Below are 12,287 nucleotides of genomic sequence, written 5' to 3'. Positions count from 1 at the left end.
TGAACAGGTTTGTACAACAATATGCATGTTTATTATCTGAAAGTTTTACATCTTTAGGATGTCATTGCATTGCCGTGTTCCGTCGAGATTCGATCGATCTTTGACCCCTACGTTTTACACCTGAACGTCGAATCACGACTGATCCGTCATTTACAAATATAATATCTGTGTATATAATTTACGAGTTTCGGACAAAACGCATACCGAGGGATCACAACCGCTTCTTTTTTATTAAACTTATATCAGAGGGAAGAAGGGGATGAAAATGGCGGGAAGAATGTGGCCGTTTTTTTCTAACAACCTTCTTTGCAGAGATTACTTAAACACGGAAGAACAAATTACACTCGTCTATCAATTAACAATACAGTAAACAAAGATTGACAATGGTTCGCATTTAAAATAATTTCCTTGGGAAACGCAAATTACATTTAATCACTGGTCGCTTTTTTATCGTTTAACGATACGAAGTTGATTATTTCACTTTCAGATAATACTCGTGATGCTCTCGCTTCTTGAACTAATAGTAAATTTACGATACAGTGCGATCTAAGATAATTTTTTTCTCTTTTAATCATTGTATTGTTTCTTTTTTTTTTTTTGTCTTTTTGATATATATGTATATATATACGCACACGCATATATACATATATATGTACATATATCTTTGTAAACTCGCTTAAGTTCTATACAGGTCAGTATTCAAGTTTTGTTTTTGATACTTTCTAGTACGCGTTACTTTTAATTATGCCAACTACTTTGCACAATTTATTATTCAGCAGAATGTTTTTCTTTAAATGAATAAAAATAAATGCTTTGCAAAATATTGCCATGTTACTAAAGCGTGTATTCAAAATTAAATGCTGCACAATGCTTGATGGATGATTAAATGACGTTCGCAAATGATAAACGAATCTGAAAGTGAAATAGTTCTTAGAAGTGACAATCTGAGTGCATTGTATCCGATAGAAAGAGATTTGAGTAATTTGGTATTTTTTATATCAACCTCTTAATCTGCATTTGAAATAATTATTCGAATCCTCTCCTTACGATGAATAAAAAGACAATAATGTAATCTGCATAGAATTATCTTAAAAATACTGGTTCTCTGTTCCTCTCTGATTTTTCATTCTTAGAGAATAAACGGTTTAGTATTTCTACAACGTATGTTGGAACGTGCTGTCAATATTTATAGAACATTAAAAAGTAAAATATCGAAGATCGTATGAACATGAGATGACAAAACAGAAGTAACACATGGAGCGAAAGAAATGAATATCTATGTACATAACGCACAGCGCGTTGTTAAATGATTACATGTAATTTAAATCAGCTGCGAAGCGATGGCAATAATAGAGAAGTATCAGGAATAGTCAGCAAATCTAATAATTACACTGAACATTTAACGATGGAAGCAATAAATAATCAAATGAGAATGTGGAAATTTCATTAAACGCTAATGGCATATCAAGGACCACGCCGCATCTGGAAGATACGTGTTAATAATTTTACCAGACAATGCGGAAATGATCCTTACTTGAAATTGAAAAACGTATCGCTTTTAATTATATTACTTATCTTATTAGATGTAATCAAGGAAGAGGTAATGTTACACACTTCTCTTGACGTCTTCATGCTGAAACATGAAAAGTAATACTCATGAAAAGTATTAGCAAAGTTAGATCTTATCTTTTTGTTTTTTTTTTTTCTTTTTTTCGTTTCTAAACCTTCCATGACAAACGCACTTGAACAGGTTCTATTAATACAACGTGTAACGTTTTAAATGCTAATCAGTCAACGTAATAAATGTACTTAAAATGCTAAGATTTAAATCATATGCGAAGAAGAAAATTAAAATTGCACCTTAAAGTCTTCCGCGATCACAAATAATTATGGATAACCAAACACCACTACGTGTCTCACCTCCTCACTCTGTTATTCATTTTCTGGTGTTACGCTCTTTAATGTTAATTCATTAACGCCTATCGATGTTCGCTTTAGAACATTAATAGGGAAAATTTCCTTAAACATAAAATCAGTTTACCTAACACAAGAGCATCCGCTAATGGTGTTGATGTCAAAAGATGAGCACAAGGCTGTCATTTCTTTTTGGCTGGATTCCTTTGTGGTGTAGATGGTCTTGTTGCTTGACCCGTATTCAAACTTAAGTACTGGTATTTTGCTTTCTTCTCTGAAGGTTTCAAGATCTACAGACATAGCTATGTGTTACAATTAAATAAAAATGCAAATATATCTCCAAGGGTATGAAACCTAACCTGAAAACTGCACATTAGTGTTTCATCGACGCTCATCATTCCACCGGCGTTGTCGAACTCTCCACAGTAATTAGGAGCAGAAAATAAAGTAACCAACTGACGTTTCGCGAAAAATTCGTAACCATCTTCGACCACTTGATGTGCCCTGCATATCAAGTCCATATCATGGCGATTTAAAAATTTAGATACTACATCCGGACCAAATGTGAAAGATACACCTCTATCATTTTCACCCCATCCCTGAAACAAAATTAAGGATGTAGTTTATGTAGATAAAGGATGACTTAATACAAATAATATAATTATAAGATCTTTATACCTGGACCTCTTTGTCTGGATCTGACCACAGCAGGTCACAGAGAAGGCCAGTGTCAGGTACATCCGTTGGGCGCATAATTCTTCTTATTTGTTCCATATTCTGTTAAATAAAAACTGTATTCAAACATTTGCATGGTATTGTACAACTTAGGCTTCTCTTAGCTGAGGAGCGTAGATGAAATATTCCAAAATTAGTTCTTAAATTTTAGAACTCTCTCTATTTTCTTGCCAGACTCTTCTAAGACTGAGAAATAGATAGCAGAGAGTTACTATCTTTCTCTTCAACCAAGAGAAGTAAATGTTGCACCCAAATAGCAATAATGTAAAAAAATTAATTTTAAACATGTTGACAGGGAACAGAGATTAAAGTTTCATTATTCTCCACCCTACAATATAAATAAAAAAAATCGATTAGCCGGTTTATTTTTCAATTTCCTGCCACGAGCCGCCACACGACGATATTCCAAAATTTCAAGGCAAACTATAAATTTAACCGGAGTATATTAAAATTTAATATCGCGTGAAAATATGACGCAAAAACGTTTTTAGAATATCGTCATCTTCGAGCAAATATAAATTTGGCGCGGTTTGTAAAAGTTTGAAATCTCGATAAATTACGCGTGTCATAACGCTGTCCTGCGATAAAAATAAATCATATTTCGTTGCGTCCTCCTGAAATGACGAAATCGAATCACCTGAAGATCCGGACTGAGGCCGCCGTGGCAACAGAATATCTTCTCGTCGATGATCGCGGCGATCGGTAAACAGTTGAAGCAATCGGTGAACGTCTTCCATAGTTTGATGTTGTACCGTCTCTTGCATTCGTCGTAGAATCCGTATATCCTGTTTATGCTGGCGCACTCGTGATTACCACGCAACAGGAAGAAGTTTTCTGGGTATTTGATTTTGTACGCGAGCAGCAAGCATATCGTCTCCAACGACTGCTTACCCCGGTCCACGTAGTCACCGAGAAACAAATAGTTCGCTTCCGGCGGGAAACCCCCGTATTCGAACAATCGCAGCAAATCGGTGTATTGACCGTGAATGTCGCCGCAGATCTTAAGTGGCGCCTCCAGCTCGAGCAGGATCGGCTGTTGAAGAAAGATCTCCCGCGATTTCAGGCAAAGGCCGCGCACCTCGCTCTCGGACATAACAACGGTTTTTCCTGGTCGGCATCCTCTGACTGTGGCCAGAAAATTTGCACGTTTTAAACGCCTTTTCTTCTAGTTAGTTTCCCTCGTGTATCGACGCGAGGCATCAAAGATTCGTTTTCACAGGTACATCGAGCATAAGTCTACGCTGGAGCATGAAGGTGTCTGACTGCCGAGAACCGATTTCAAAGGGGAACAAGGGTAATACGATTACACGGATTCGATTGTATTCCTATCGTTCGGATTCGCGATATACGGTCCTGACGTGTTTATTACGATTCCACTCGGTAAAACGTCATTATTCATATATCACATCTCGTTTATTGTTACAGCTGTTACCGATCAATATCGATATTATTTGATGTATCGATAGCATCGTTATGACGAACTAAATGCAAATGTAATTCCTCCTTTTATTGTTCAAATTTAATTACTCTTGTTTTCAAGTTAGATTAGATTATATTTCAAGCTTAAATCTGCTCAAATCAGATTAAATTAACTTCGGAGTTTAAATTAGACTGATGAAATCAGATTATGTTAAGTTTCAAGCTTAACAAATATGAACGACAAAATTGCGCATTTCCTTAGTCACGATATGATCGATATATCATTATGTATCAATAATCGATATCAGCATCTCCAATATCGAGTGAGCTGTAAAGCATTAAATAGCCATTCATGGAAATAATTTTCGATCTCAGAGTATTAATAAGTTAAAACTTTTTTTAACGAAAATACGTGAGAAAAAAATTATTTCCCGAATGATGCAATGATTACGCGTAAAGCACGGGTTAAATAGTGTTCGATGACACGGAAGCATTACGTTAGAAGATCGATTGTAAAAACATCAAGCAACGTGATATAGGTTTTCTCTTGATGCAATAACCGAGAACACAAAAGGTTGTCGCACACATTGTAGTTATAATGCTTCGACGGGATTAAGTGGTTATATGAGTTCGAATAATACAACTGTACGGGTATATAAACTTGTGGAACACGAAAACAAAAGCCCGGGGCCGGTTAGTCACGTGTGTAATCACTGATCGTGATATATGAATATAGGCCGTACAATACGAACATGGTATATAGTACGAGCAAGAAATGAGAAATTTCGTTTCCCAGATTGCTCTTCAGAACCTTGTATCAGTGTCACTAGATTATTTATAGCTATAAAGGAATTCACGATGCGGCTAAACTGGGCCGATGATGGTTATTGGAAAACTGCATATCAGCAAGGTCACATCAACCAGAGTATCTAAGCATCATGATTAATAAACAAAAATCCGAGGAAAAAAGAAGAAATGAATTAATGATAGAATATATCCTAAAACAGCAAAATGTCGGAAACAATATCTATTAATATTTGCGGTTATTTACGGAAACGGAGCCGACGATAGAAAAAATTTAGTCATCGTCATAGTTATATTTGATCGCACGCGATAGCTTGAATTAACTCTTCGAACATGTTATAGTTCACTGTAAATTCTCGTTTAATTTGTAAAAAAAAATAAACAAATAAAAGATACCACTGTAGATCACGCAGGAAAGATTAAAAAAAAGATTATTCTTCGCCAAGCATTAACATCTTCATTCTGATTGTAATAAATTTGAAAATAACTCTCGTGAAAAAGAGGTGTCTTATCAAAGAACAATGTGTATATAACGAATACATTAATCTCTGCAAAAAGATAATAACAAGTTTACATTCAATTTGTAATACGTATATGCCAAGTAAGACACTTATTCTAAATATATTCAGTAGCCAGTGTTGTAACATACATTTATTACTTAAATACATTAAGAAAACATGTGCCAGGATAAAAAACATTAACACTAACAATATGTTCATATAAAAGTACATCAAATTGTGCTGTAAGATCCCCAAAGAGAACACGATATTATCTTCACAAAAGATAGCCGACTCATTGAGAGATGAGAGAAATATACACGTACTGTCCTCATAAAAGCTTGGTCAATCAACACTGACAAATATCATATCAAGCATGCAAGTTAACTAATTTGCATTCAAGCAATAATTTACGTGCAAATTGCATTGTTACAAGTTGTATTTTTCATGTAACTATGATCTTTTATTTATAGAACGTGATATAAGTTCAATGTTATTGCTGAGTAAATGGTCCCAAAAGATTTATGCTTGAATATATTCAAGTTTCAGTAATATTAACCTTTAGAGTATGAAGCAAAAGACTTGAACTATTTCAAGATTTATATAGAGTTATAACTGGGGATCCAAAAAGTTATAGAACTCTTTAACTGATTCTATTTAAAACATGAAACATCTTTAAAAGATGCTCTCATAAGTTCTGGTGAGAAGAGATAAAGAAGAGTTGTTGAAAATAAGTTATAGCTTGAATAGTACTATTCAATGAATATACATAGATATGCATCATACACAGAAGTACTGTACATCTTTAATATACCAGTCTGTTATTCATGTGAATGGTCAATACAATTTTTACTTACCAGTATGCAGATGAATTAAAATACCAGAAAATACAGACTGAGAGCTGTTTTAATAAATTTTTAGTGGGTATTTAGAGTGATTTCATTATCTGTTTAAAAAAATAGGCTCTGTACTCTAAAAGTTAAATATATTGCATTTACAAGTATAATACAAAGAAATATTGCAAGTTGTATTTGGCGTGAACAAGAATACGATAAAATCAGAAAAGCTAATGGGACACTTAACGATATGATGAAGTAACTGAGAACGAAGATGATATCTTGGGAGAAACTGAACGTTGCAGGTGCCACGATACTATATCTAGCTTCTACGTTCGGTTTACATAGTAGATCATAAGCAAACGATGGCGAGCGTTCACGTACGACGTTGAGACAAGTAAAAGACGCAACTAAAAAACGAAAGAAAGAAAAGAACTACATGGGGGTGGATTCCTTATTGCGTACCAACGAAATCCGACGAGAAAATATCTTTAAGCTTGGCTTTCTTCTGAACCTGGTCTTTCTGCGTGTGGTATACTTTACCGCAAACAGTTCCGACATGTAGCATGAGAAAGAAAACAAACGAAAGAAAATAATTTTGCCTTTCTGAGAGAAATCAAAAAAATTACGGAACAAATCCGAAGACGTCTGGCACGTAAGAATTAAACAACGACTGCAACACACAGATCAATATCTTTTGTTATTTTTTTCTTTTTGACTTTTCGATTTATAAAAACGAAAACTTTCGACAAACAAAGAGCCACGATAAAAACCATACACGGATTCGTAAAGCATAGACATCGGATGTCATAAAATAGACCGCGCACGATTTAATCTTGCTTTGGCTGGAATAGAAAATATATGTATATACTCGATGTACGCGGCGCGACTTCGCTTACGAACGATCTTCAGTGGGTGTTTTGGAAAAAATAAGTATCGTTCAACTGTACACCAAATCGAAGATGATATTACCGAGAACAATATCGCACTTTCTTTTCACAGAGGCTTCCTTTTTTATCACGTACCTTCCAACAATCTTTGTATCAGGTTGTCGACGTTCAACTCGACATCCGCCATTTTTTCTTGCCACTGACTGACTGACCCGATGTTTGCAGGCTAGACGATACGTTTGTGTACGCATTTAACTGTATATACGATTCGCGTCGATTTCATGTCTATATGACCATAGACGGGATATATAACAGATCTGTCATCTTACGGAATTCTGTTCTCACGTATTGAAGTACCGACTGAACAGAAAATTGGTGCGACGACTGACACAGGCGCCCTCTGAGAAGTTACTAGGATAGTTGTTTTTCGTCATTAGGTTAAGCTGTACGTAGTAGTTGGTGCGACTGCTTTTTAAAAAAGGCGCGCCAAAAAGCGCACAATCCTTACTTTTCAAATGTTGACAGGAAACGGTCACGTTTCGCCATCTAGCGGTGAAACGGACGAACTAATAAGAAAAAATGTATGTCAGAATAGGCAGATAAGAAAGTTATAAAAAGTCATATTATTATTATTATTATTCACGAAGGAATAATCACCGAAAAAATTGATCCTAAGAAATGAGGGTTCGAACACGCATATAAGGAAAATAAAAAAATGAATATTTCGGCACTTTGGCGACGCAGTATGGTTCCTGAAGCATTTAGAAACAAATTTCTATAAGGGTTTGATGCGTTTTGATGCCTAATAAAGTCAGGAAATCAATTTTTGTCGAATTCGGTCGAAAACGGTACGGGTGGCACCATCTAGCGGCGAGCGGCGGAACTACGAAAAATTAAAATCTCGATTTTCTCGAAAACTAGGGACTTTTCCGAAATTCTGAGATATAAAAATTGTTCCTTATCGCCTACGGAATCGAACGAATGTAATTATAGCCTGCTAGGACAATTATTAAGGAAAATAGAAAAATAGCCCATTTCATGGACTAAAAAATTGGCGTCCATCTAGCGGCGAAAGTTGGAACTACAAAAATATAAAAATGTGATTTTCTCGAAAATTAGCGAACTTTGAGTACTTCCGAGGCTCAAAAAGTGTAGTGTGATCGCATTAGAAGCAAAATAATGCAACAAAAGCTTCTTAAAGGCTTTAATAAAGAAAATAAAAAAAATGCCATTTTATGGAGAAAATTTGTGGCGCCATCTAGCGGCGGAACTGCGAACTAAATTGAAAAAACGTATGCCCGTACACGCGTTAAGAAAAAATATAAAAAGTAATATCTCGCAACTTTGACGACCTACTATGCTTCTTCAGACAATTTAAAGCAATTTTTCATAAATAAGTTATCCATTTTTTTGCCTATTAAGCCCAGAAAATTAATTTTTATTTGACCCCTTAATGCGTGTTCGGACATACGTTTTTTCAATTTAGTTCGCAGTGCCGCCGCTAGATGGCGCCACAAATTTTCTCCATAAAATGGCATTTTTTTTATTTTCTTTATTAAAGCCTTTAAGAAGCTTTTGTTGCATTATTTTGCTTCTAATGCGATCACACAACACTTTCTGAGTCTCGGAAGTACTCAAAGTTCGCTAATTTTCGAGAAAATCGCATTTTTATATTTTTGTAGTTCCAACTTTCGCCGCTAGATGGACGCCAATTTTTTAGTCCATGAAATGGGCTATCTTTCTATTTTCCTTAATAATTGTCCTAGCAGGCTATAATTACATTCGTTCGATTCCGTAGGCGATAAGGAACAATTTGTATATCTCAGAATTTCGGAAAAGTCCCTAGTTTTCGAGAAAATCGAGATTTTAGTTTTTCGTAGTTCCGCCGCTCGCCGCTAGATGGCGCCACCTGTACCGTTCTCGACCGAATTCGACAAAAATTGATTTCCTGGCTTTATTAGGCATCAAAACGCATCAAACCCTCATAGAAATTTGTTTCTAAATGCCTCAGGAACCATACTACGTCGCCAAAGTGCCAAAATATTGCATTCTACATACGTAGTAGAATTGACATAGGCGACTCAAGTACGTATCGGAATGCTGACATAAAATAATTAATTACTCATTACCTGAACATTATTTATGAACTTTTATGATCGAACCTTGTAAATAATGCATTGCTGACCATTCTTTAATTATAAAAGTTCGTGGACTGTGCTCAGAAAGTGAGTAATTAACAATTTTGCATACCCATTATCGTGTATATTCCCCCTGCGCGCCGCCCGCACATGCAACAGAGGAATAATCACCGAAAAACCATATCCCCGTAGACTTTAATGCAAAATTGAATTTGCTCGCGCTTATGTACTTGACTTTTCAAGTTTTTTGTCCACGTTTTTCTCTTGCACCACTCAACCAATTCAACCGGATGACACGGTTGACTATTTTTGCTTTACCGTGAAATTTACTCGCTCGCTCAAAATTGGTAGGTTAGGCGCGGAGCGCCTCAATCAAACAGACCTAGTTATTAATTTTATTAATTAATATGCTGTATATTTTTAATACTAATTTTATTTTCTTTCCAATATATTCTATTGGTCCAAAAATGTGGATTATGTGTTCAGAACAATTCACACACTATACTGTGTCTCGTCGGTAATACAGAGAATAACATTGGACTTGTAAAAATTTTTCTGAGCTGCCATTTTCCCTAGGGAATGCAAATTTGGTAGTTGGGTGTACTACTCAAAAAATGTATAAATTAAATACTCTGAAATATGTATAAAATTGTAATTAGATATAATAAAGTTGTAATACATATATGTTTACAATAAATATCATCTTAATTATCTTAATTTAAATTAAAACATGTATCATTAAACGTATTATATCTTTTCTGTACATTTCGTCAACTGAAAATCAAGTTCACATTTTAGAATTGTTTTGGGCAATATTTAACAATATGTAAAATTTGTTCCTTTTTACAATAACCTATTTTGTATAGAAAGTAATTACAACAGTATTTAGTATAGATATTTTTCGAACAAATATTGCAGCTGCCGTATAAAGTAATCAGAAGTTACAGTATTGCTTCGTGTAATTAAATATATAAATTTATTTATACTAAATTAGGCATATTTCCTATGATAATCGGGTGGTGAATCCGCATAGTCTTGCTGCAAATTGAATAATTCGGTATTATTTTTTTGCAAATACTGCAAGAAATCGTGAAAATGTGATAGCAGCAACTGTATACTTCTTTCGTCCAGTGTGGTGTATGACAACATTCCACCAAGTCTTACTATAAAAATATTTTAATTGCATGTTAATAATTATACAAGAATATTGTAATTAAAAGATACACAAAAAATAAGTGCTCTCACCAAATAGCCTTAATAAGTGAAATGCACCATATAATTGGCTAGGCAGTGTTTCAGGATTATCATTCATAATCTGTATGAATTGTGGCCGCTCCCATTTATATAATAATTGCAAGCCTAGGGATATATTAAAATATTCACGAATTCCTTTAGTTATTTCTAGTGTACTTTCTCTGAAAATAATTATGTCACAACTGTCAATAAAAGCAAGTAAATAATTTTTAAAATTATAAATTATAATGATACATATTCTCACACAAAAATTATAAATATAAGTACCTGACAGAGTCATTTTTTCCTAACGATTTTGATTCAACATAATCATCTAAAATTTTGTCAACCGTATTCTTTACAGGTAAAGCAGGTAATTTATGATGTTTCAGTATAACTTCTGATTCATCTATAAGTACAAATTTTAATTCCTCTGGGATTTTAATTTTAACCTCTACTTTGGTGAGATATTCTTCTGTTTCACCCGATGGCTCTAAACGGCTACAACAAAATTTAATTATCCTATGCTGCTCAACTAACGTACAACAAAAAAATCCTGTTTGAAACAAACCTGCGCTTCTTACGCGGAGCTTCTAACGAAGTATCATGAGATGATGATGGAGTTACGCTACTACTTGTACCTTTGCTAAACCGACTAACACCTTTATCAACTGTCGCAACAGGAGTGCTTGCTCTACTATCTGTGTCTTTTTCACGTACACCTTCACTTCTACGTCCTTGAGTTTTAGAGGAGGTGCTGCCCTTTTTGGCCTTTTGCGCAGATTGCTGATTAGAATGTGCTCTTTGAACCTCTCTTTGTCTTTGCACATTTGCTTCATTGTATTTAAGAACTCTACTTTCCGGAACCCACTCGTCCCAACTATTTCAATCATTCCCACAATTTTATTCGTGTTCAAACATATAAGACAGAATTAAATACGTACTTTTTATTCCAACCAGCATAATGAATGAAATATTTGATCTGTTTTTCCTTAGTAATGGAGGACTTTAGACATTTTGCTTCATAAATTAATGGCCCATGAAAACAGAGGACCTTCTCCCCTGCAAATTATCATATAATAATAGTAAATAACATTGCTAATACATCAAAAACGTGAAAAGCACTCAATATTCAGTTATAAAAATTCATTTAATATACACTGGAACTTTCGATAGAGTTGTATTAAAAATTAAGTGTCTACCTTCTTGAAATTTACACTTGGGTGGCATACTCGTATCCTTTGGATTGCTTATTTTGGCTGTTTTTCTTAAAAACGTCAGTTTAAAAAATCGGACAAATTTGATAAATCGCTTGATAATTCGCGCCAATATAAAACAATTGATTGCCAGCGATCAATTTAAAGTACACTTTGAAAGTGGCGTCTTTGTACTTATTTTATATGTTGGTTGCGTAAAGGCTGATACGCAATGCAAGTTACTAGATAGGAACCTGACTTTCTTACTAGAGGTTTTTCATCTGTACGATTACCTAACCTGCGCGAGGATCAACTCAATTTGAATTTGAATTTGAATTTGAAATATCAACGACACTTTGATGTGAACGTAACTATTGGTAACATAACCTTTATATATTTTCAATTGGAACCGAAGGTTACAAAGTGCAATGATCGTTATAGATGTTATTATTTTTATTTCGATCTATAATATCATGGAGTAACCATAGAGTTGCGTAATGTATAAGTTTTTAAATTTAAAGGTTAGTAATTTAAACATTCAGAAATTGCGTATTTAGAAACTTTGAACTTTAAATTTAGATATGTAGAACCTAATCTTGTAGATAAAAGTATAGTTTATTAATCT

The 12,287-nt window shown here is 34.4% G+C and overlaps 2 protein-coding genes across 5 annotated transcripts; both read right to left on the bottom strand.

Annotated features, from left to right (window-relative positions):
• Window positions 1–8: 8 nt before the first annotated feature.
• On the bottom strand, window positions 9–7,442 carry LOC100882721 (serine/threonine-protein phosphatase PP1-beta catalytic subunit). 4 transcript variants are annotated; one of them, XM_076539510.1, is made up of 7 exons: window positions 7,231–7,404; window positions 6,671–6,742; window positions 3,287–3,774; window positions 2,593–2,691; window positions 2,274–2,513; window positions 2,042–2,204; window positions 9–1,633 (listed from the first exon to the last, which is right to left on the bottom strand). In XM_076539510.1, exons 1-6 carry the CDS (start codon window positions 7,280–7,282, stop codon window positions 2,097–2,099), a joined length of 1,059 nt encoding a protein of 352 aa, XP_076395625.1. In that variant the 5' UTR covers window positions 7,283–7,404; the 3' UTR covers window positions 9–1,633; window positions 2,042–2,096. The 4 variants fall into 4 exon arrangements, with proteins under 4 accessions (XP_076395625.1, XP_012140183.1, XP_003699578.1 ...); XM_012284793.2 differs by lacking the exon at window positions 6,671–6,742 and having other exon boundaries at window positions 7,178–7,441; XM_003699530.3 differs by lacking the exon at window positions 6,671–6,742 and having other exon boundaries at window positions 7,231–7,395.
• Window positions 7,443–9,871: 2,429 nt separating this feature from the next.
• On the bottom strand, window positions 9,872–11,883 carry MRG15 (mortality factor 4-like). The gene is made up of 6 exons (XM_003699544.3): window positions 11,669–11,883; window positions 11,411–11,528; window positions 11,038–11,346; window positions 10,755–10,967; window positions 10,479–10,648; window positions 9,872–10,396 (listed from the first exon to the last, which is right to left on the bottom strand). The coding sequence occupies exons 1-6, from the start codon at window positions 11,694–11,696 to the stop codon at window positions 10,224–10,226; spliced, it is 1,011 nt and encodes a 336-aa protein (XP_003699592.1). The 5' UTR covers window positions 11,697–11,883; the 3' UTR covers window positions 9,872–10,223.
• Window positions 11,884–12,287: the final 404 nt, after the last annotated feature.

Source organism: Megachile rotundata, chromosome 14 (assembly GCF_050947335.1).
Source record: "Megachile rotundata isolate GNS110a chromosome 14, iyMegRotu1, whole genome shotgun sequence".
Classification (NCBI taxonomy): domain Eukaryota; kingdom Metazoa; phylum Arthropoda; class Insecta; order Hymenoptera; family Megachilidae; genus Megachile; species Megachile rotundata.
The sequence above is the reverse complement of the archived record's forward strand: the minus strand, read 5'-3'. Positions and strand labels throughout refer to the sequence as shown.